Consider the following 20,184-nt stretch of genomic DNA (forward strand, 5'->3'; position numbering starts at 1 on the left):
GAAACCTGATTTTTTTTCAGAAGATTTCCATCTGTTTAGCCTTCCATACTGCCTTCCATTTTCACAACTGTAATTCGTATTCTCACGTCATACCTGTATTTAGAAAATATATGCATATAAATAGGCCAGTTAAATGTTGATGAACTGAAGAGTCACGAAGTATTGTTTTTAAGATTCACCTTACCTACCTCTTGTTTGTCTTCGTCATTGATGAACTTTCCCCAAGTCTCTAAAGTATTTCCTGCAACCAGCAAGAAGCAGGTTCTATATGATTACTCTATTTACTCTTTATATGAATTATTAGTAATGAAAATTCCTATCTCACTGTAATATATCAATATTTTTTTTTTCCAAAATAACTTAGCTCCACTCCTGTAGCAATGCTTATTCTACAATGTTGAGACAAAGCTTGTTTGTCATCCTGGGATACTTGTTTAATATTTCATGAACTCTGGAGAGAAATGTTTAATTTCAGAAAAATTTTGTTTGCTGAGATTTACAAAAGGTGAATTCTCTCACTTCTGCTTGAGAGACGCTAAGCTGTGAATTCTTATCCCACTTGCTTAACACTCATCTCTGTCTAGTTCTATTCTTATGCTCATAATTTACTGTTCCTCACAAAACTGTTCTTTGTTTTGGGGAATTGGATTCACAAGAACAACTTTCTGAATTTGGAGGACGTCAAGTCATATTTCAGTGTTTGAGTGAGGTCTGTAAAAGCTTCCAGAGTTGATGGCCAAGGTATTGCTTGCAGTGCCATTGAGGCAATATGCTTACACCCAAGGAGCAAAGAGGATGGAAAGAAATGGTCTGAGGAGGAAAATGATCCCTGGAGTCATGTACGTAACCTAGATAATTTCTTAATCTCTCTATATGAATATCCTCAGCTGCAGAACAGAATTAACAATACTTACCAACCAGTGATAGTGGATCACTTATCAGTCAGAATACATGTAATAAAATATAATTTATGTGTATTGGCAGGATATTAGTGATTCTTCAGGCAATCATGACCTGATGCCTATTTTCAGCTGGTGATGGCTGGCAGAAGCCATTTGGGAAGTTCCCAGGAGGGATAACAGGCAACTTTCAAAGGGTGACAACAATTTACTATTGGAATAGTTTGCATGGGAGCATGGTTAATTTTCCATAATTTACTTCCAGACCCCCGTTGTTTTTGTGTGTGGTGTTTTAAAATTTTATTTATATATATATATACACATATTTTCCCCCCCCCCCCCCCCCGAATATCGATGTCAGCCAGACGCCCCCCAGCCCCGGCCGCCTCCCCTCCCCCTGTCCCGCCTGCGCCTGCCCTAGGTGCTGAACGCGGTGACCGCTGTCCACGGTGCTGAAGCGGGGTGGACGCTGCCCGCCTGAGCGTGGCGACTTTCCGACACCGCCCGTGCGTGCGCCCACTCGGGCACAATTCCCAGGAGCGCGGCCTGCAATTAAAGTAACTCCTCCCTTCGGCTGAAATAATTGCACCGCCAGAAGCCGGTAGGAACGGGTGCCACGGGTGCCTTCCTCTCACTCTCCGCCCCCACCCGCCTTTTTCTTTTTTTTTTTTTCGCCTTTGACAGAGCAATTAAGCATCTCCTGGAATCGCGTTTCAGGTCTCCCGGTGACCCGCTCCCGCCACCCAGGTAAGAACCGGAGGGCTGGGACAGAGAGAAAAAAAAAAGAAGAGGAAAAAAAAAACCAACAGGTGAAGCCCTGCCGTTTGCCTTCCCCTCAAGGCGGTGGGCATGGGCATGGAAGCTTCCCCGCCCAGCCCTCTCGCCCGCCCGCCCCCCGGGGTGCACGGCGGAGCTGCCGCCTCCTTCCGGGCTGCCTCCCCGGGAGCGGCCGTGCTGCCTGCTCCGCACTACCCCTCCGGCGCCGGGTGCTCTCTCGGCAGGCGCCTCCCGCCAGGTAACTTCCCGAAGTTTTTCCCGGGGCTGGAGCAGCGGCCGGCGGGGGCGGGGTGGGGTGGGGATGGGGAGGGTGGAGGGCGATGAGGGGGACGTACGGAGCGCAGGGGCAATATATATCCCGGGGCAGTGGGGATAACACCGAGTGCAAAACTGGGCTTTGGTTGCAGCTAGGCTTGTTCAGGGGGTCCCTCAAGATCTCAGTGCCAAAGCTAAGGGAAGGGTGACTAAAACGCTACTGTGAATAAAGGGTATACGAGTTTTGCTCATCTATCCTCTTTTACCTACAGTTTAATGCAAAAAAATGGCAAAATATTTTATTTCAAGTTATGGATTACAATATACAAAGCAGTTTAGCTTGTAAAAGGTATTGCAGTATGTTAACTGGAAATTGCAGGTTTCCTTTATTAATCTGGGACTACTGTAATATATTCATTTTTGTTAATATTAATAGTAATAAAAAGTTAGGCAATAAAAATAGTTGTAATTAGCTTTGGGACAAGTAATACAAGTGCAAATGAGCTTGATGGCAGTTCAATGTAGGCACGTTGCAGTGAAGAAAACCCAACCTTATAAATATAAGCTCTCTGGGGCCAAAATAACAAGAAGCCTTTCTTTGCAGTTTTCCTAACTTTGGATAAGAGCAAAAATACTTATTGCATACATATGTGTATAGATAAATAATTCATGGTCAAGAAGGAACATTAATACTCAAGATGGGTCCTTATATAAGCCTTTAGGATTGCAGAAACAGTCTCTATTTTATGGTGAAAAAAACTTGGGTCAAGAATACCCGGGGTACCAGCTCTACATCAGGGGAAATAATTATCCTGCTAGCCAAAAATATAGGTCATTATTTAAAGTTGTTGATATTGGGTCTCTTATTTGATATCGAACCCACAATATATTTAATGAATTAAAATACTTACAGAAAATCAACTCCATTTAATTTCTAGTGTTATGGAAATTAATAATGGAAATTGTGGAGTTACATGTTACATGTTACATTTCAGATACTTCTTTGCAGCTGAGAAATGTTTCACTATTTCTTTGGCATTTTTATACAGCTGCAGATAGCAAGTGCTGCAGATAACAAGTGCATAGGTGGTTGCTTCTGATCGTCACACAAATCGTAATCCAGAAGTACAGAGACAGTTTTTTAAAAGGATGAATTCACTTTTCTTGTGTCTCACACTGAGTGGTAGAAAATAAGTATACTCTAGTGCAGTTCAAATCTGATGCAAGTAGCAGGTGTTTACCTGGCCCATCCAAGACTTCATCAATAATGTGAGCCAGAGAAATTAGGATGATTACCATAGACACAGTATTTTCATAATAATATTGGTATAACTAACAGTTACAATGTACATTCAGTTGTCATTCTTGGTGACACTAATTAACCCATGTACAATTGAAGAAAACTCAAAACAACAGTAGTAGTATTTTCTTTCAGTCAATACGTAGAAATTGGGTGTGTGTGTTTTTCCTCTCTTATATGACCTTTACCTGTATAAAGAAGACTGCCATTACATGTTGCTCAAGCCTCTGACGGATTACTTACAGTGTGCTGTTCCTCTAAGTAGCTGCAAATTTCAGCTACATGTTTTTCTCTGACTTCAGAATGAATAAAAAAGTCTGTGCTGACATCAGTAGAGCTCTCAAAATCAGCAGAGAAAATATTTATACTGAGGATTCCTTTATTCCAAACTTCCTAAATTAAGCAGGTTGTAAACAAACATCAGAATTAATTTTTGTGCAGGTTCATGTACTAGGTGGGTGCTATCACCTTCTTTTGTCCTTCCTTGATTCCTTCTCTTTTGAGCTAACATTAAGTTTCCCAAATGCAAAAAGTCATCAGGTTTTTTCACAAGTAGCCATTGAAATTACCTGACATGCTTACAAAACTGGAAGCCGAGTAATCTGTTTAAAAAATGTTTTGGATTGGTATTTTTCTTTGTCAGTTATCTGTGCAGTGGAGAAATGTTTTATCTGACGTTGGTTCCCTCGGAATATGTGAGTTTTTCTGTGAAACAACTGATCTTAATGAACGTAGGGAACTGGCATAAGATAAAATCTTTATCCATGGTTCAGCTCACTGAAACAACTTAGAAATGCCTTCAAATCAAGGGCTTTGCATTTAAACTTTGAAGGTGGAGAACCTGTTACAGGGTCAGCTAGCAATCACAAGGAACATCAACTGACCACTTATGAAGCCTCTGCTACTGAAATACTTTTGTAGAGAAGGAGAAAGCAATCTGCACCTGGTGGGCAGGGGGGAAACCCTGAAGCCTGGATACCTGTTTATCTGAATATCACTGTCACAATACTTAATCAGTCTCTAATATCTTAGTAATGCATATCTAGTTTACTATGAGTGAGAGAAAAGTACTTTGTGGAAAAGAGAATAGTGTTAGCCTTTACAAAGGAGAGACACAAGCCATGTAGCTACAATTGGAGACGAGGCAAAATTCACACATACTGGACAACACAGAAGACCCTAACTTGACATTGGGGTTTGAACTTGGGTGAAAGGGGAAAAATAATGCTAGTCTTTGTCCAAAATAAACTCAGTCAAAGTGAGATATTGCTTTTATTGCACTGTACTGATACTCAGACATTGATTTTTCTTTTATGTGCTGGCTTGCTTCTCAATCAACAGAATTTCTTCATCAGCTTTACTTGGCACCTCACAACTTCATGGAGTCTGGCTGGGCCTCTGGAAGGCAGCATGCTTTTGGTTATGGGAAAACATAATATTACATTCACAGTAGTCTATGTTGATTTTCAATGTAATGTTTTCTCCTTTTCTTAGCTGTTTTGCTTTCTTCATCGGGACAGCTTCTAAAACTCAAGGCCTCCAAGAATGCTAAAGTTTTTCTCTTAAACATGAGACAAATGCCCCACAGCAATAAATCAAAAACAATGGCTGCAGAAGTGTTTGCTTCTCTGCTCACCCGATAAACAAGAAATTTCTGTCACAAAAACACACTAGAAAGAGCCTCAAATCAGTGATATAAAATATTTCATAAACTATGGATTTAAGGTGGCATGTTCTTAGGAAGCTTGGTCAGAATAAAGACCTTTTCTTCTCACAGACAGCAAGTGTCTTCCCGCAAAGTTAGGTGTCTCTAGCCCTGGTGGATCAGGTCTTTTAAATCACTAGGTAGAACATTGTTATGCATAGGAAAGTTATTCAAAGAATTTCTTGAGGCATGTAAAATTTACTAGCTGTCATTCTTTTTATCCTATAGACGCCTAGACAGCTATACTCTGGAGATACCCTTTAAAGGATATAGAAGTGTAAAGCAAATAAATCTTAAAAACTTCTAGTCTAATCTCAGAACATTTTTGGTAAATTATGCACTATATGAAGGTATGATTGCTGCTATGTGTGGAACATTAGCTATCTCATTCCCTTGGGGTTTATGACTACTTGTATTTTACATGATCAGCATAACAAGGAAAAAGGATCACCAGCTGCTCCTATCTCTGTTGGTACTCCTACTCAAAAAACTAGGTGAATTTTTTTCCATTCTTCAGAGTTATTCTGAACTAGATTGCTTTTTCCAAGTCCATCAAGATTATTTTAGGTTAAGTAGGGAGGGATTTAGAGGAATAACTATGCCAATATTCCTTGATACTTGCAGTAATGTAAAAATATCTAGTATATACGCAACACTGTAATTTAGTAAGTTATTAAATCATAATCAGATCTCTTAACTATACTTTGTCATGCCTCACTGGAATGTATTCAATAGATAAACTTGTAGTTAATTTAGTTTTTCTAAACAGTCCTATACAATATTATTATGTACATTTGTAACTGTACAAACAAAACAAAACCAAAAGCAAAAGCCTGTAGGGACTAAAATTGCTCTCGGGCACATTTAGAAATCCTATGCATACCAAATAGCACAACTAGCGCCTATTTATTCATGTGCAGGTGGTTAGGAAGGGTGGCAGTCTTTGACAAACCTACTCAGACTTTTACTCTGCTGCTTATATACACGTGAGTTGACCATTTCTCATCCTTTAGCTGCTCTTCTTTAAGAATTGCAAGTCTGTTGACTGCTGTGAGAGACTGAGTAATTGATTTATGCAGCTGCACTCCATGTTGGGGAAGCTGTAGCACAGTTCTGCTTCCACATTCCTGGAAGCACAGAGGGCTGCATGGGTTCTCGAGCAAGTTTTAATGGCAATTTACCATTCCTGTTTGTCTATGACACATCCAGATACATCAGAATAGTTTCCAGTCATTACATATCCATTATGACACTCATGCAGATAGTTATTATGCCTGCTCTTCTGATGGGAGTAGGGATTTTTCTTTTTTCCTTGTTATTTCTCGTTGAGTCAGAGCAAAGAGTGCACTCTGATAATTCTTGACTTTCCACCCTCCAGGCTAAAATGTGACAGCATAAGCACGCTCACGTTCAAACGTCTTTCCATTGCTTGAGTCATATCAGGGGGCTTGGAAGCCCCACTGCCAGGCTCAGGAGACCAAAAGGCACCTGTGGAGCATCTCTATGCTGACTTTGCTTCCTCTCTCCACCAAAAAAAAGTGAAGAGATGTTTTAGCCAAAATGTCTATGGAGCTGGGGAGGAACAAGTGTAAGTTACATCAATCTCTGTGCACTTCCAATTTGTATTAGGGATGAAACAGCTCACAGTTGCATGTCCAGGATGTGAGAGGCAGGCAGGTAGGTGATACACATCACCTTTTATTTCTTCCTTTTACAGAAATGTAATTGCCTAGTGTAGTATCCCCCTTTCTCCTTCAAAGTGTAACAAAAGAAAACACATCTGAAGCCTCACTACTTTCTAACACAAATGTAGAGTGAGGAAGAGAAAACAGAATAATGCACACTTCAGAAACACGCTTGTGTTTAAGCAGAGCATTTTGTCCCTACTCTTTTTTCTCTACTCTTTGTTGTGGACCCTCATCTCAGAAATAAGTATTTCTCACAGTTTTTGTTTGTTCTAACCTTTCAGTATTTTCTCCATATGAGTCTGAGATCAAAGTTATTATCATCTGAATTTAATTTAGTACACCTTTCTCTGTGTGATGGGCTGCTATTTCAGAGGGTACAATGCCACTATTAATCATCATAAAGAAAATGCACAAAAGCAGTCCAGAATACATGTCAAGCACTTCAGTGTGATGGATGCACAATAGATGGCACCATTATTATCACTCAGCAACTTGAAAACTTTTGGTTCTCACATTTTCTTGCTTGCAAACATCATTAACTTGTTCATGGGATCCAATACTTTGTGAAAAAATATATTACTCTTCTACTCACTTTTTCTTCATCCTTCATTCTGTGTTGATGGAGCCAGTTACATGAAATTTCTTAATGCATTGTAAGTTTACTTCTTAATGTATGAGATAGCAAAGAAAACCAAAATGAATTGTTCTATGGAACAAAAGTCAATTATATTGATTTTGATCTGTTAACACAAAAGCAGATTGTATGAATGATTATGATTAGGTAACTTATGTTTATTGGTCACAGTTTTATTTACTCCTTGTTTTTGTTCTTTTTCATGAATCAGAAAGACTTAAAGACCAAAATATCGTAGTGTCAACTGAATGTCAATAATACTATTCTTTTCAAATTGTTATGAAAGGGATGCACTGTCTGGGTTCATCAAAGCTCATAATGCTTGGAATAAACTGTGTCTGATTTTGTATGATAGAGGCATCCTAAAATTGATGAGAAGTGTTCATATAGCCACACAAACTAGATATGCTTAGGTGTAAGCATAAATAATTTAAAGTACCTGCTGGTAACTGGTGTTACCCGATTATGAATGCTATTGTCTGGTAGTAGGTAATGACAGCTGCATACCTGGTTTAGCAGTGGGAGAGCAGGATGCAGTCCAGTGCAGAATGAGGAGGACTGTGTGGCTTTGGAGTCCTCCTCTCATGTGCCAGGCAATACAAACTGTGTCAGGTGCTGCTGATGCTGGTCGGAAGACCTGATCTTTTTGTAAAGAGTCTGCTATATTTAGCCCTAGGGGTAAGTTTCACAAAGTGGTATAGATGTGGAAGTTGTAGTAAGAAGGTGGTTTACCTTATGCAATGGCAGCAAAGTGACACTTGCTTTCTGCCCCTCCGGAAAGACAGCTACCAGAGTCTTGCTCAAAGACCTATGAGCTGCCCATTGTCTGTGCCTCGAGCCTTGGAAAGACTCGGTATTTCACTGCTATAACCATGATACCACGACTCCTTCCTATTTGTGCAATCCAGTCTGAATAAGAGCAGCAGCTGTTTGTCCCTGGTATACAACTCTGGTAAGACAGACCACTGCAGACTGCAGATTTTCCCTGGATGAGAACATTTATCTGATGTTTTCTAATCATAACTTGCAGGAGACTATATGTAGGGATGTGTTTTGAATGTGCAAATTGGGGTTATTTCAAACTTATCCAAAGCCTGTTGATATTGTGTAACACATTATATACATGTTTGAATGTTTTTTTCTTCAGTTCGGGAAAAAAATTAAGGCAACTAAGTTACACATTCACATTTCACCATGGTGCATTTCCCTTCCTTGTAAGAAAGAACATACCTGATTTAAGAGGTTTCTTCTTATTTCTTTGTGAGATCTTTGATATATATATTTTTTTTTTTTCTCTGAAGCATTGGTTTAAGAATAAATGCCTTGCCTAGGAATCTTGGCTTTTGAGACTGAATTTTGCTGCTGCTTTGTGAAAGGATTAAAACTGTGAACCTTGAAGGCAGTAACATCAGGAGACAAACAAATTGATTTAATTTGGTAATTTGTGAAGTAAAACAATATTTTTGAGTGGTGGGTGGCAACAGAACTACGTTTAACCACTTGTCATAATTTCTGCAACTACTTTCTGCTCTCTGTAGTGACATAGTCAATTAATATATCAGATACTATAATCTGAACAACTGTAAGAAAAACCTGGAAAGCTACAGTAATCCAATAATTAAAACTTTTATTACAAAGGATTTTTTTACATTTTGGAAAAAAACGAGTCTCAAAAAAAATGAAGTCTCAATGAAATTACAATGAAGGTCCATAGTGTTTCATAAAAGTGAAATAGATAGTTTCTTCCATTCTTTAGTGTCTTGAAACTTATCTTTCTAAAAGCTGAATACCTAGACTAAAACATATTGGTCTTCATTCAGGTACAATTAATTTGTAAGTACAGTGTGCCTGTTGCTAATTTTATTTCTCTTAGCACTATACATGTGTTGTTTTCTTTATAGCATTAATCTGCTGTTAAAAAAAAAAATACAATCTTTTAAAAATATTAAAACTTCACATTTTTCACTTTAAGTTTTAATCAGAGAATATGAAAGAATCAATAGTTACTTAAATTTTGAAACCTGATTATAAGTTAGTGAATTAATGGTTTACTATGTTACTGAATAATCAATAATAACTGATAATAACTGATGTTCTGAATCACTCTTACTAAGTATGTTTTGGAAAGTTTGTAATTACACCACGTAAGTTTCTGGCAGACATGCTCAAGTGAAGAAGTCATCATGACATACAGAGACACGTGTTCTAATACCATAAGAAGCTGCATTTCAATAACAGATGAGGGAACATGCTCCAGCAGAGAGCTGGAGAGGAGGAGGTGTCCATATGAGTGTGACTATGCACCTTAGCCTGCTTTATACTTCACCGGAGGGCAAGTTCTCTGATCTCCTGACTGGCTACCAGTGTAAAATTGCAGTGAATCCTAGCTGGAGTCTAATTTTTGTGCTCTCCAGTGCTCTCCCAGGAGGTCCTTTTGTTCTTCACCGGCTATGGAGAAGGCACAGGAAGACTTGCCTTCTACATCAGGAGCCTGGCATTGGTGGGAATATTTGTTCCAACCTTCCCAGCCTATTCAAAACCAAGTATTTCCTCCTCTTCATAAATCTGTCATAACGTTAGGAACATAGAGAAAGATTTTGCATGCCCTGCTGTCCCATGTACTCCAAACCCACTTTTGCAGAAAGAGAGGAAGTTGACTTTCCCTCTCACGCTATAGCACAGTGCAGAAGGTGTGTCTGCAAGGTAGGTGGCTTGTGAACCCTTTTAGGTATCTAAGTTGAGCCACAGCTGACTGCAAACTTTACAGGTATATCTACTTATCTGTTCTGTCTTCCTCTACCTGGACTTGTGGAGATCTCAGGTTCATGACTTGTCACCTTCCATGCACAAAGGCCTTGACCATCAGCTAGAAATGAGGACTGGGAGTGCTCTGACCTGCCTATAGCCCCAGTGAAAACCTCTGCTGTGGTATGGATATGGTTACATTGCTCTTATATTTCTCCTGAGTTTACGCAGGAAAAGTCTTATAATTACTGTTCACTAAATGGTGTAAACAATCCTGATACTACAGAGAGGTCCTCATCAGATAATATCTGGTTCTACAGATAGCCCTCAGAGAGATTCTGTATTTATAATGTCTTTGGTAATGCACTAATGGAAATACAGTTAAAAAATGCAGTCTTTGTATCTGGCAAAGTAAGACATCAGTGATAAATTCAATTATTTTAAATGCATCAGACCAGGTTCTGATTTCAGTTACATGGATATAAACAGGCCTGCTGGTACCACAGGTTTCTGTGCATGTAAGACCGATCAGAATCTAGCTTCAGGCACATAGAGTCTCATTCAGTAAAATACATCTGGTTCAGACTTGGCAATCTATGTTAGCAAAAGTTTTAGTCTGTCCTTGGCTTTCCCTTAGGCATTGATGATCCTCAATGATCATAACATTCAAAATGCTTCAAAGGGTGTATTTTTTTTTTCCTTTTATTTGTGCCTGGCTATGCAATTAAGCATTTCACACACCTGCCAAAATTCTTATATCAGATTTCCATTTCAGAGGGATCCCACTGATGGGACATATGACCTGTCAACTCTTTAATGACCACCATTGAGAAAACAGTTAATGGTGTTTGTGGTTTTTGTACTTCCCTCTATCTGAAATCTATTTTATGAAAGCAGTTCAATGTGATACATTCAACACTATCCTGAGTACTCTGTAAGCTTTTTTTTTGTTGTTGTTTTTTGTGTATATTTACTACTACTGTCTTCCTTTTGTTAGGCACAGTTACAAATTTCAAATGTGCAAGAACTCTTGAAGGAGAACTACAAAGATGATTTGTGATCTGAAGTGTCTTTCTTATGAGGAAACACAGAGAGTTAGGTCTGTTCAGCCTGCAGAAAAGAAGGCTGAAGGGCGATCTTATCACTGCTTATAAATATCCCAAGCATGGGCGTCAAGAGGATGGGACCAGGCTCTTTATAGTGGTGCCCAACAATAGGATGAGTGGCAATGAGCACAGGCTCAAACATAGAAGGTTCTATCTGAATATGAGGAGAAATTTATTTATGTTGAGGGTGCCAGAGCACTGGAACAGGCTGCCCAGAGAGGTTGTGGAGTCTCCTTCTCTGGAGGTGTTCAAAACCCACCTGGACACATTCCTGTGTGATCTGCTCTGAGTGAACCTGCTTTAGCAGGTGGGTTGGACTAGATGATCTCCAGAGGTCCCCTCCAACTCCAAACATTCAGTGATTCTGTGAGAGGAAAGAGTGGGATTACTTTCTAAACGAAAGAACAAGACATTAAATTAAAGCAAAAGATAGCTTTCAACAACAAGTATATACATGAGCCTTCAATTTGCAGACTGTGGCCTGAGCTAGCAACAAGATGGAATAATTATTTTAATACTTTTTATACATAAATGGTTATCATTTTAATGTCTGAGAGAAAGCTAAATGCAGGAAGGTGGTCTGTATTAACAATGGCCTGAGAAACCATTTATCCCTTTCCACTATCTATACTGCATATTTTATTGATGCTGTATGGAGAGGAAAGCTGTATTTTAAACACAGTGTTATGTGACTAAATTCGACTTTGTCTGCAACAGTAACTTGCACTCTTATGAAGCAACAATGACATTCCCATGATTTACCAGAAAGCTGACATATTTCTGCATGTCCTTTATTAAATATTTACCAAGTCTACACTTGCATAAACTAAATAATATTGCTTTAAAAACAAGTAACTTTGTAAATTTATAAATAAATTCTACTAAAAAAAAAAAATTGAATCTATCCAGTTGATATACTCAGTGATTCAGACAAAAATGTATAAAATCACCCAAGCAATAACAAAAGGAAAGAAAAATAGATGTAAATTACTATCACTTTCAAATAAAATTCTGCAAAGCCTATGGATTTGAACGGTATATGCCACTGAGATAGAAACAAATCTCTGGCAATACAGCATAAAACCTCCTAGTATTTCATGCCAACACTACTTCAGCAAAAGCCTTCTCTGAAACAAACTTTGTTATAGTCCTTTATATGACAGATTTAATCCATAGTAGCTGATTCTCTGCCAACTGACTGCACCTGGTTCACTCTAAATTAGTTGCAGCTAATTGTCAACAAATGGGAAGAAGTTCCCCTTGGCATTTTTTCCTGCCTGTGAAGCTGGTAAGTAGAGTTCTCATAGCTATTTTTCAGGTAGAGTATTTTTATATGTGTAAGTTTAGAGGGAAAAAAAATAGACTAAATAGAGGCAATGACTGTTCTTTTCTCTCTACTTTCTGGTGTAGGTCACGTTGTGTGAGCGTAGCTGTATTCAGCTATGTTGAGGTGCTCATTAATTTAGCTGAGCCCTGGTTGGAGAGACTATAAAAAGTGTGGAGGCTACATTGTTGTTTTTTCCACCAGGTAAGGGGGAATGGTTGATTGAGAAGATGAAGTAAGGAGAAGGAAGGTCTATAAGTAAGGTTTCATATCTCTGATAGTCTGGTGTCTTTTTTTCCCCCTTTTTTCTGATACTTTTGCTTTTCTAGTATGTTTGCTGGAGAAAGTGAAAAATAAAAAGAAGTGATTAATGAGGTTTTAGTTTTTTGGAGGATGTGATTTATGTATCTCTTGGCTTTTTTTGATAAGTCTTGTAACAAGAAAAAATTAAGTATGTTTTTAAACTTTTAAGATGTAGTTTCTTGTCACCTCTTTCATAAGATAATCAAAGGGAAAAGTGGGGGGAAAGAAAGAGATGACTTTATAACTTTCTCTTCTCCTCTACTTCTCCTGACCTATTGTACCTGCTATTCTTATTAATTCAGTGTATTTATGACTGGATTCTGTCGTTGTTTATTTTATTCCTTTATTAGAAGGGCTGAAGACACACTAGTATAAAACCAAATGATATAAAAGTTGTCACAGACTTGGCAGTTGAGCTTTTTTTATGGTAGTGTAGCCTCTCTTAAAACAGTTGTTCTTTAATTAAGAAATGTGTTTGCTTGAGATAAACCTGTTTCATTACACCTATTGTGTGGAAAATGAAGTTCAGGATTCAGAGAAGATTTATGTTTTGGTTTCTGAGTCAGTTTTCTGCTTCTGTGCATCTTCCTTGACAACCGAAAGCTCTAGTTTGAACTTTCTGTTACATATATAGCAGTATTTTTGCTGATTTTCATTTACAAATTGTCTCACAAAAGTCAAGAAAGATGACAGGAATGGTATCTATAAGACATAGGTTGCCTCCTTCTCTTTGTAGTTCTGTGTCACTGTGAAGTGTGCAGCTTCATCTCATCTCCTGGGCTCCCTCTGCCTTTCTCTATTTCTTCTATACATGATGGTTTCAGTGTGAAGATAATGTCTCTTGGATTAAAAATCAAAATTCAGTTTTTTCTGTTTCTGTTCTAATTTTGATTAGCAAGATGGCTGTTGTCTTCCCTGTTCGCTAGTTATGAATGTTCAAGCAGAAACATCTTCTTGAAAGTTAGATGTATTCTTGTGTGGTTCAGATAAGGCATCTTAATGCCTTCCTAGTTGTGATAGTTATATTACAAGTAGCAGGGCTATAGATACAAATGCCAGATTTTTATGGAGCTCTAGCTTTCTGTAGACACAGTGCAAACAAAAAATTATCTTGGAGGTTTTAATTAATAGTAGAAGAGTAGGTAAATAACTAATTGAATACCATCTGTTTGTTTACAGTGAGAATCGAAAATGTGTCTGTTGGTTTGGGGAAAGAATATTCATGACACAGAAGATCAGTTTTCCCTGACTGTTATTACAAAACTGCTGATTTGACATTGTAGTCGTAAATATATATATATATATTTTTTAGGGCATTTTTTCATTGTTCTACACTTTCGCTTTGGGACTACCATTTTCAGTCATTTGCTGCTGCTTTTGTCTTTGGGTTAAACAACCCCAAAAAAGCAAGGCAAAACAAAGTGTTTTAGTATCCCTTGCTCTCTTCCCTCCATATGCCTGTGTGAGAGGGGATGGGAGGAACTGGTGAGTGCTGGCTGGGGGTGGACACAGTTTTGCTAAAATAACATCTGTTCTATTGGAGCCTAAAACAAACTCCTAATGGAAAAATCAAGGTGTTTGCAATGCTGAGGTAATTTTCTGTGCAGAAGAGCTAGTGTCTATAACTATTTCTGAAGCAAAAGCCAATTTTCATTTTGAACAGCTACGTTAAGTATGTAGGAAGATGCTTAGTGATTCGGGCCAGCAGTTGGATCACTGTTTAAATGAAAATGTGAAAGGTCCAGTGTCACCACAAACAGACAAAGTTAACTGCCCATCTCTCCAAGCAAGCAAAAGAACTCTTGTAGTTTCTCTTAACTTCTATCCTTCCATACATGGGGGTAGGTGGGAAGGGAGAAATGTATTTTTCTACATGATTACCTATGTATTTTTACTTAGATATTTATTGCATAGTTAATACTGTGTGGTTGGTTTTTTTTTTTAAGTGCATAAACAGAGATTTTTTTTTTTTTTTATCAGAGATTATAAGTCAGAGTTGAAGATGGAGGATTATTGAGTATAATTTCAATTGAACATTTTGTTATGTATGGCTTCTGCATCTGTGGATTTATAAAATGGCTTTTAAAATGAAATTTACTAGAATAGCAATATCAGAATTAATATTAATCAACCAATATGTAAACCTTTCATTCTGCTAGTGTTTTTCCTGTTTTTTAAGTGGTGTGTGGTTTTTTTAAAATTTCTTCTACACTGTTCATGATAATTGTATAGCTGTTTATAATGGAAAGACACAAGAATTTTTTAGTTTTATCTTTTAAAAAAAAAACTACTTAAGAAATTGTTGCAAGATTTTCTATGTGCTGGTTAAATTACTCAACTCCTCATATACTCCTCATATCTCAATTTATGTGACATTTCTGTATGCTTTAGGCTAGAAATTACATCCTGATGTTTTTCAGACAAGGTCCAGCCACGTCTGTGTAATTAGTACAGTTCTGACAAGGCAATATTTGATTAAACAGATCTTATGAAAAAGCAGACCCAAGTCAGAGTGCTAAAAAAGGGGGTGGGGGGCATAACAAATAGGCAATTGTTGCATATGTCAGTGAAGAGGGAACTCTGACCACCGGAAGATGTCCAGGAATACCCACAATGAAACGCAACTGCTAGCACAACTCGGTGTTAAAAGAAAAAACACTCACATGCGTACACACCCCACAAAACCAACCAACAAAAAAAAAACCAACCAAACAAAAAAACCCAAACAACAAAGACACAATCAAACAAAGAACAAAAAAAACCCCACAAACCTTTTCAAATAATTCAAGTTAAACACTGCCTTGGAAGAGTTTCTGAGTTCGCTGTTTACCGTACAGCAAAACTTTTAAGCAACTCAGTGAAGCGCTGCTTTTTTTCAGGATTCCTAAACTTGTCTGGATTGGAACCTGTGGTGTTTTTTGTTGTTGTTGGTTTTTTTTATTTGTTTTGGGTTTTTTTGTGAAGTTCAGGACCTTTGTATGAAACATGGACTCATTTATTTTTAAAGATACTTCTGTTTTGTAGTAATCTATGAGGTAACAGTCTTGAGCAAACAGAGTCAGAAAGGCTGTGAATGAAAAGCATTTTTACTGGTGAGTGTTCATTAAAATAGAGAGATAGATGAGTACTGACAAAATTTCTGGGGATTTGGTTTTGTTTTCCTCCACTGAAACGTATATTTCTGGAGAGTTATAATTTAAACATTCAATAATATTTCTTTGTATAGCATCCAATAATGCAATGGCTGGAAAACAAGGAAGCAGCAGAGTAACTGGATGGACACACTGGATGTTCGCAATAATTCTGATGCTGTGGAGTCACCAGATCAGTGGACAAGGACAAGGTAAGTGAAGATCTTTTACTAGGATTTTCCATTTGCTCAATATTGCATAACATTGGATGGAGAAATGAGGGTGTGTGCTGAAGTGCTGAACTTGTATGAACTGCTGGCAAGAAATAAGAATATAGAAATCTGAAGTACTTCAGTTGAAAAGTCAAATGCTGTTTGGAAAATGATGTCTTGACACCTTATGGGATTATTCAGATGCTTGAATCTGTTTTCTTGTGCTTGGTGATTGGAGTCTGTATTGAAACAAATCTCCTGTTGTTTTCCATTGCTGACTTTCTGGGTGTGGAAAAGTAGTTTAAGACATTATAGACATGGATATATTGCATTACTTAGCTGTGATATTTGTGATGAACATGCCATATTCAGAAAGGGTTTTGTTACAGTACTGTAAGTATTTTCCATGTTGTGTTCCTGTCTCACTGATGGTGGTGCATAACAGTATCTGCAGGAATGCAGACAGGCAATAAAGTCTAGCCTATTGGGCTCTTAATTTTGAAAAATGAAGCATTATTCCGTGTTTCTGATCTGAAGACTGTATATAAGGGATGGTAACAAGAGAGGTAATAACAGGCTATTGTTTTTTTTTTTTAATATTTTGTATAAAATGTGCTCGTGTGCTGTATTGAATTGAGGGGGAAATCTGTGAGTGATAATTTTGAAGCATTGAAGTTAAAGGCAGGTGGATGGGCATTCATTTTTGTGGTCTATCAGGCCAGCTTTAGGAAACACTTGTAACAAGTGAGCTGAGATTTCCATGTCCTTAATTTACTCTCTCAAGTAGGGAAAATGCCTATACTTTTTCCAACTACAGGCTATCTGCACTGTATTATTCTGGTCAGTGACTAGAAGTATGATGCTGGCTAGTGAATGTAGCCTGTGCTAGGTCCGCTTCACTGTGTGTTTTGGGCAGAAGTAGTAGTTCTTGGAATTATAATGGTGTTTACTCTTGCTTGGTGCAGCTGTAGATGTAGAAATTGCATGTAAACTGTGTGCTGCATTGCTGCGGGAAACTTCTGCAGAACTAACGTTGCCTCTGCACATACTAAAAGCCCATAGAGCACTTTAATAGAGTAAGAGTTGTAAACATTTTTCAGCTAATCACCAGAAATACAGGGGAGCATTTCTGTGATATAAACTGTCTTTGTACACAAAGCTGACTTGATTTTTCTGATTTTTACATCTTCCATTTTGAAATTGTAGTCTTTGACTTGGAAAAATGGATATATTTGAAGGCTCTTTGTGGTACTGTGCTAAAATGAACAGGTACAGTGATTTATTGTTTCATGAAGTACTGGTGAGTGGTATTGGAAAGAATGGTATATTGGAAAGAAACAAAGAAACAGTAACTTTAAAGGGTGTATTTTCAAAGTGCACACTGTGAGGACACTTGTGCTGCAAAATATGCTTCCCATGGCTCTAAACCTACTTCGAGTTTCTGGCTGACAAGAGGTATTGAAGATTGCAGTCTTCGTCTGTGAACTGATCTTTTGGTCATGTAGTTTTATAGATTTCTGTTTTCTGATAATTACCAGAATATAACTGAGAAAAAATAAGACCTTGATAGTGTGACAAAAAATATGTTCTCTTTGTAAAATGTCTTAAAATTAGCAATAACTCCTACTGGAAAAGGGATGTGAACTTCTACCGTGCTATTTTGCTTTAAATAGTTTTGCTAGCTTGCTATAAAGCTTGTGAATACGAAGATAAACATTTAAGCAGGCGCAGTGTAATAAAGATGACTGTGTTTCAGTCTTGGTAGACTTTGTGCTCTGCTATGATGGAAGCTTAGCATAAACTTTTGAGCATACACACTTATTGCGACTGCTGATGACTGCTTAAACCTTCGTTTAAGAAATGTGAATTTTTAATCCTCTGGCAACGAAGTAGTAAATTAAAAACAATGAACAAATATTTTCTTGGTATAATGACACAAAGTATTTGAAAAATATGAAATCTCTAAGTTGCCAGATATCTCCCTAATTTTGCTGTGGATTTCCATTAACTTTTTAAAGTAAAAAGCAAAGCCTTTTGGGCTTAACTTGCAGGAATCTGAGAAATGTGAAGGACAACTTGAGTAATTTGAGAAAAATTCTAAAGTTTGAATATTCAGAGTCTATTGGGACAATAAAATGAAGAAATAATTATTCTGTGTCTGGGCACCAAACTAAATGAGTTTAAAACCCATATGGCAGCATTTAAAGAAAACAGCTTCTGAGTCACATAACTTCAGTGTGAGTCTGTTGCTATGGAAGTTAGAAAGATGACAACATTTGTTCCTCTTCCATTTCCAATCTGAATAGTAAAATTAAAACCCCTTTGTTTTTCAACAGCTATTTTTAACTATCTCTTTTTAAACATTACCTCAAACTATTCTCTGTCTCTTGAGGTCCATGGAGCTGCATCTTGCTCTATTTACGTCTTGCTTACTATTAGTTATTTGAATCTACCCAGTGTGTCAAGTAGAGTCTGGAGTAAGGAAGAAACTGTGCCTCATTTTATTCTGAGCTCTAACACATTAATCAAATTATTAACTTTTACAGTTTTGCACATGTTTTCATTTTTTCAGTTACCTGAATATTACAGGTTCACTCCTCTGTCTCCAAAACAACCCTGGTCTATACTTTATATTCGTAAGTCACTTTAGAAACTTATTTTATATCTCTTTAATATGGAGCCATGGCTAATCTGGACAATGTTTTGAAACAGTCACACTTGTTTGTTTTTCTTGGTGAACTTAGAGAAATCATGTAATTGGAAGTCTTGAGTTAACTGAAGATCGAGCAGACAATTACTGTTCTGTGATAATTTCAAACACTATTAATACTGGCATTCAGTTTTACAACAGAAGGTGAATAAGGAATCCTGGAATCTAATAATTTTGAGGCTTACTATGAAATAGTCACTCCTTTTGTATATGGAATTTTATTGCTGTATAGAGTAAGCAGCTATTTTCTTTGAATCTCTGGAGGTGCTGGATAAAAAGGTGTCTGGTCTCAGAAAAATACAGCAGTAATGCTCGTGTTCTTGGGTACATGCTTTGTGCAGAACAAGATCCTTTCAAGTCTATTTTTTTCAGAGCTGTCAGCATACAGTGTTGACAGGTTGCTTTCTTTGATGATCAGGCATTACAGTCTGTGCAATGTGCTGCAGACAAGAGGCTTCAGAGCCCAAACTGAGTGTGCTAGAAAGCAGTGGGTGTCACTGGCTGAGTTCTGACTCCTCATGTCTCCAGGAACTTTTTCCTTCAACACAGGCCTATTTGGAGAAAATTACCTTGGCTTTTTAATTGAAACAAGGTTGTAAGGGATACTTTTGTGTTCTATTTGCATTTGGCAACTTCAACCAATGATATAAAGCAAGTTATGCTCAGCCAGCATTGCAGCTGACTTGGAATATACAGGACTATATATCGTTATACCTTTAGAAAGAGTAAAAGGTTTGGACTTCAGAGTCACAAAGTTGATGCTTATAGCTGAACACAAGCATTCAAATTACCTTCATTCTGTATTTCCCTCCCCTCATCTGTGTTGCTGAGGAAAATCAAATGTGCTCCAAAAACAGTTAATAAACATGTCTCTTCTCAGTCCTGAGGTAACTGTGGCTTCTTAGTGGTGGGAAGGAGGGCAAATTGAGGATACCTGAGATTTCTTCACAAACCTAACCTTAGTAACTCGTTTTGACTGTGGATTGGATGCTGGAATATTGTGACAATTGTAACTACTTAGAAGATGAAAGACTTAAGCTTTGGTATCTTTCTAATCATGTATGTATAGATGTGTACACTTGTGTAACACTGGATTTATAAATGACTAACGATTTTGGTTAAAAACAAACAAACAAAACCCCCGCGACTTTAAAACACCAGAGAAGTCAAATATCTGTTAAAAGTGAGAGTCTCAGAACTGATTGCAGTTTCATACCTCAGGTAGTCCTGATGTGGCACATCGGCAGTGTGGTGCCATGGCTTGCCTCCAGCATGGCTGAATCTACCAAGTGCTTGTGTATAACCTGGCTCCTGATTCCTGTTGCAAAGATAACTCCTGATTTGAAGACAAGCACCTCGCTGACATTGAGTAGGATCCATGTGGCGTCACTGCCC

At 37.8% G+C, this 20,184-nt stretch overlaps 1 protein-coding gene across 2 annotated transcripts in view; it reads left to right on the forward strand.

Annotated features, from left to right (window-relative positions):
• Positions 1-1,544: 1,544 nt before the first annotated feature.
• Positions 1,545-20,184, forward strand: part of ROBO2 (roundabout guidance receptor 2) — a 1,099,771-nt gene continuing 1,081,131 nt past the window's right edge. Inside the window, exons 1-2 of one of the 2 annotated variants that reach the window (XM_071809783.1) lie at positions 1,545-1,646; positions 15,963-16,079. In XM_071809783.1, the coding sequence (XP_071665884.1) occupies positions 15,977-16,079 (103 nt within the window). In that variant the 5' untranslated portion in view covers positions 1,545-1,646; positions 15,963-15,976. Of the gene's footprint in view, positions 1,647-1,748; positions 1,915-15,962; positions 16,080-20,184 lie in introns of those variants that run through there. The other variant, XM_071809771.1, reaches the window with a different exon arrangement.

This window comes from Patagioenas fasciata, chromosome 1 (assembly GCF_037038585.1).
Source record: "Patagioenas fasciata isolate bPatFas1 chromosome 1, bPatFas1.hap1, whole genome shotgun sequence".
Taxonomy (NCBI): Eukaryota; Metazoa; Chordata; class Aves; order Columbiformes; family Columbidae; genus Patagioenas; species Patagioenas fasciata.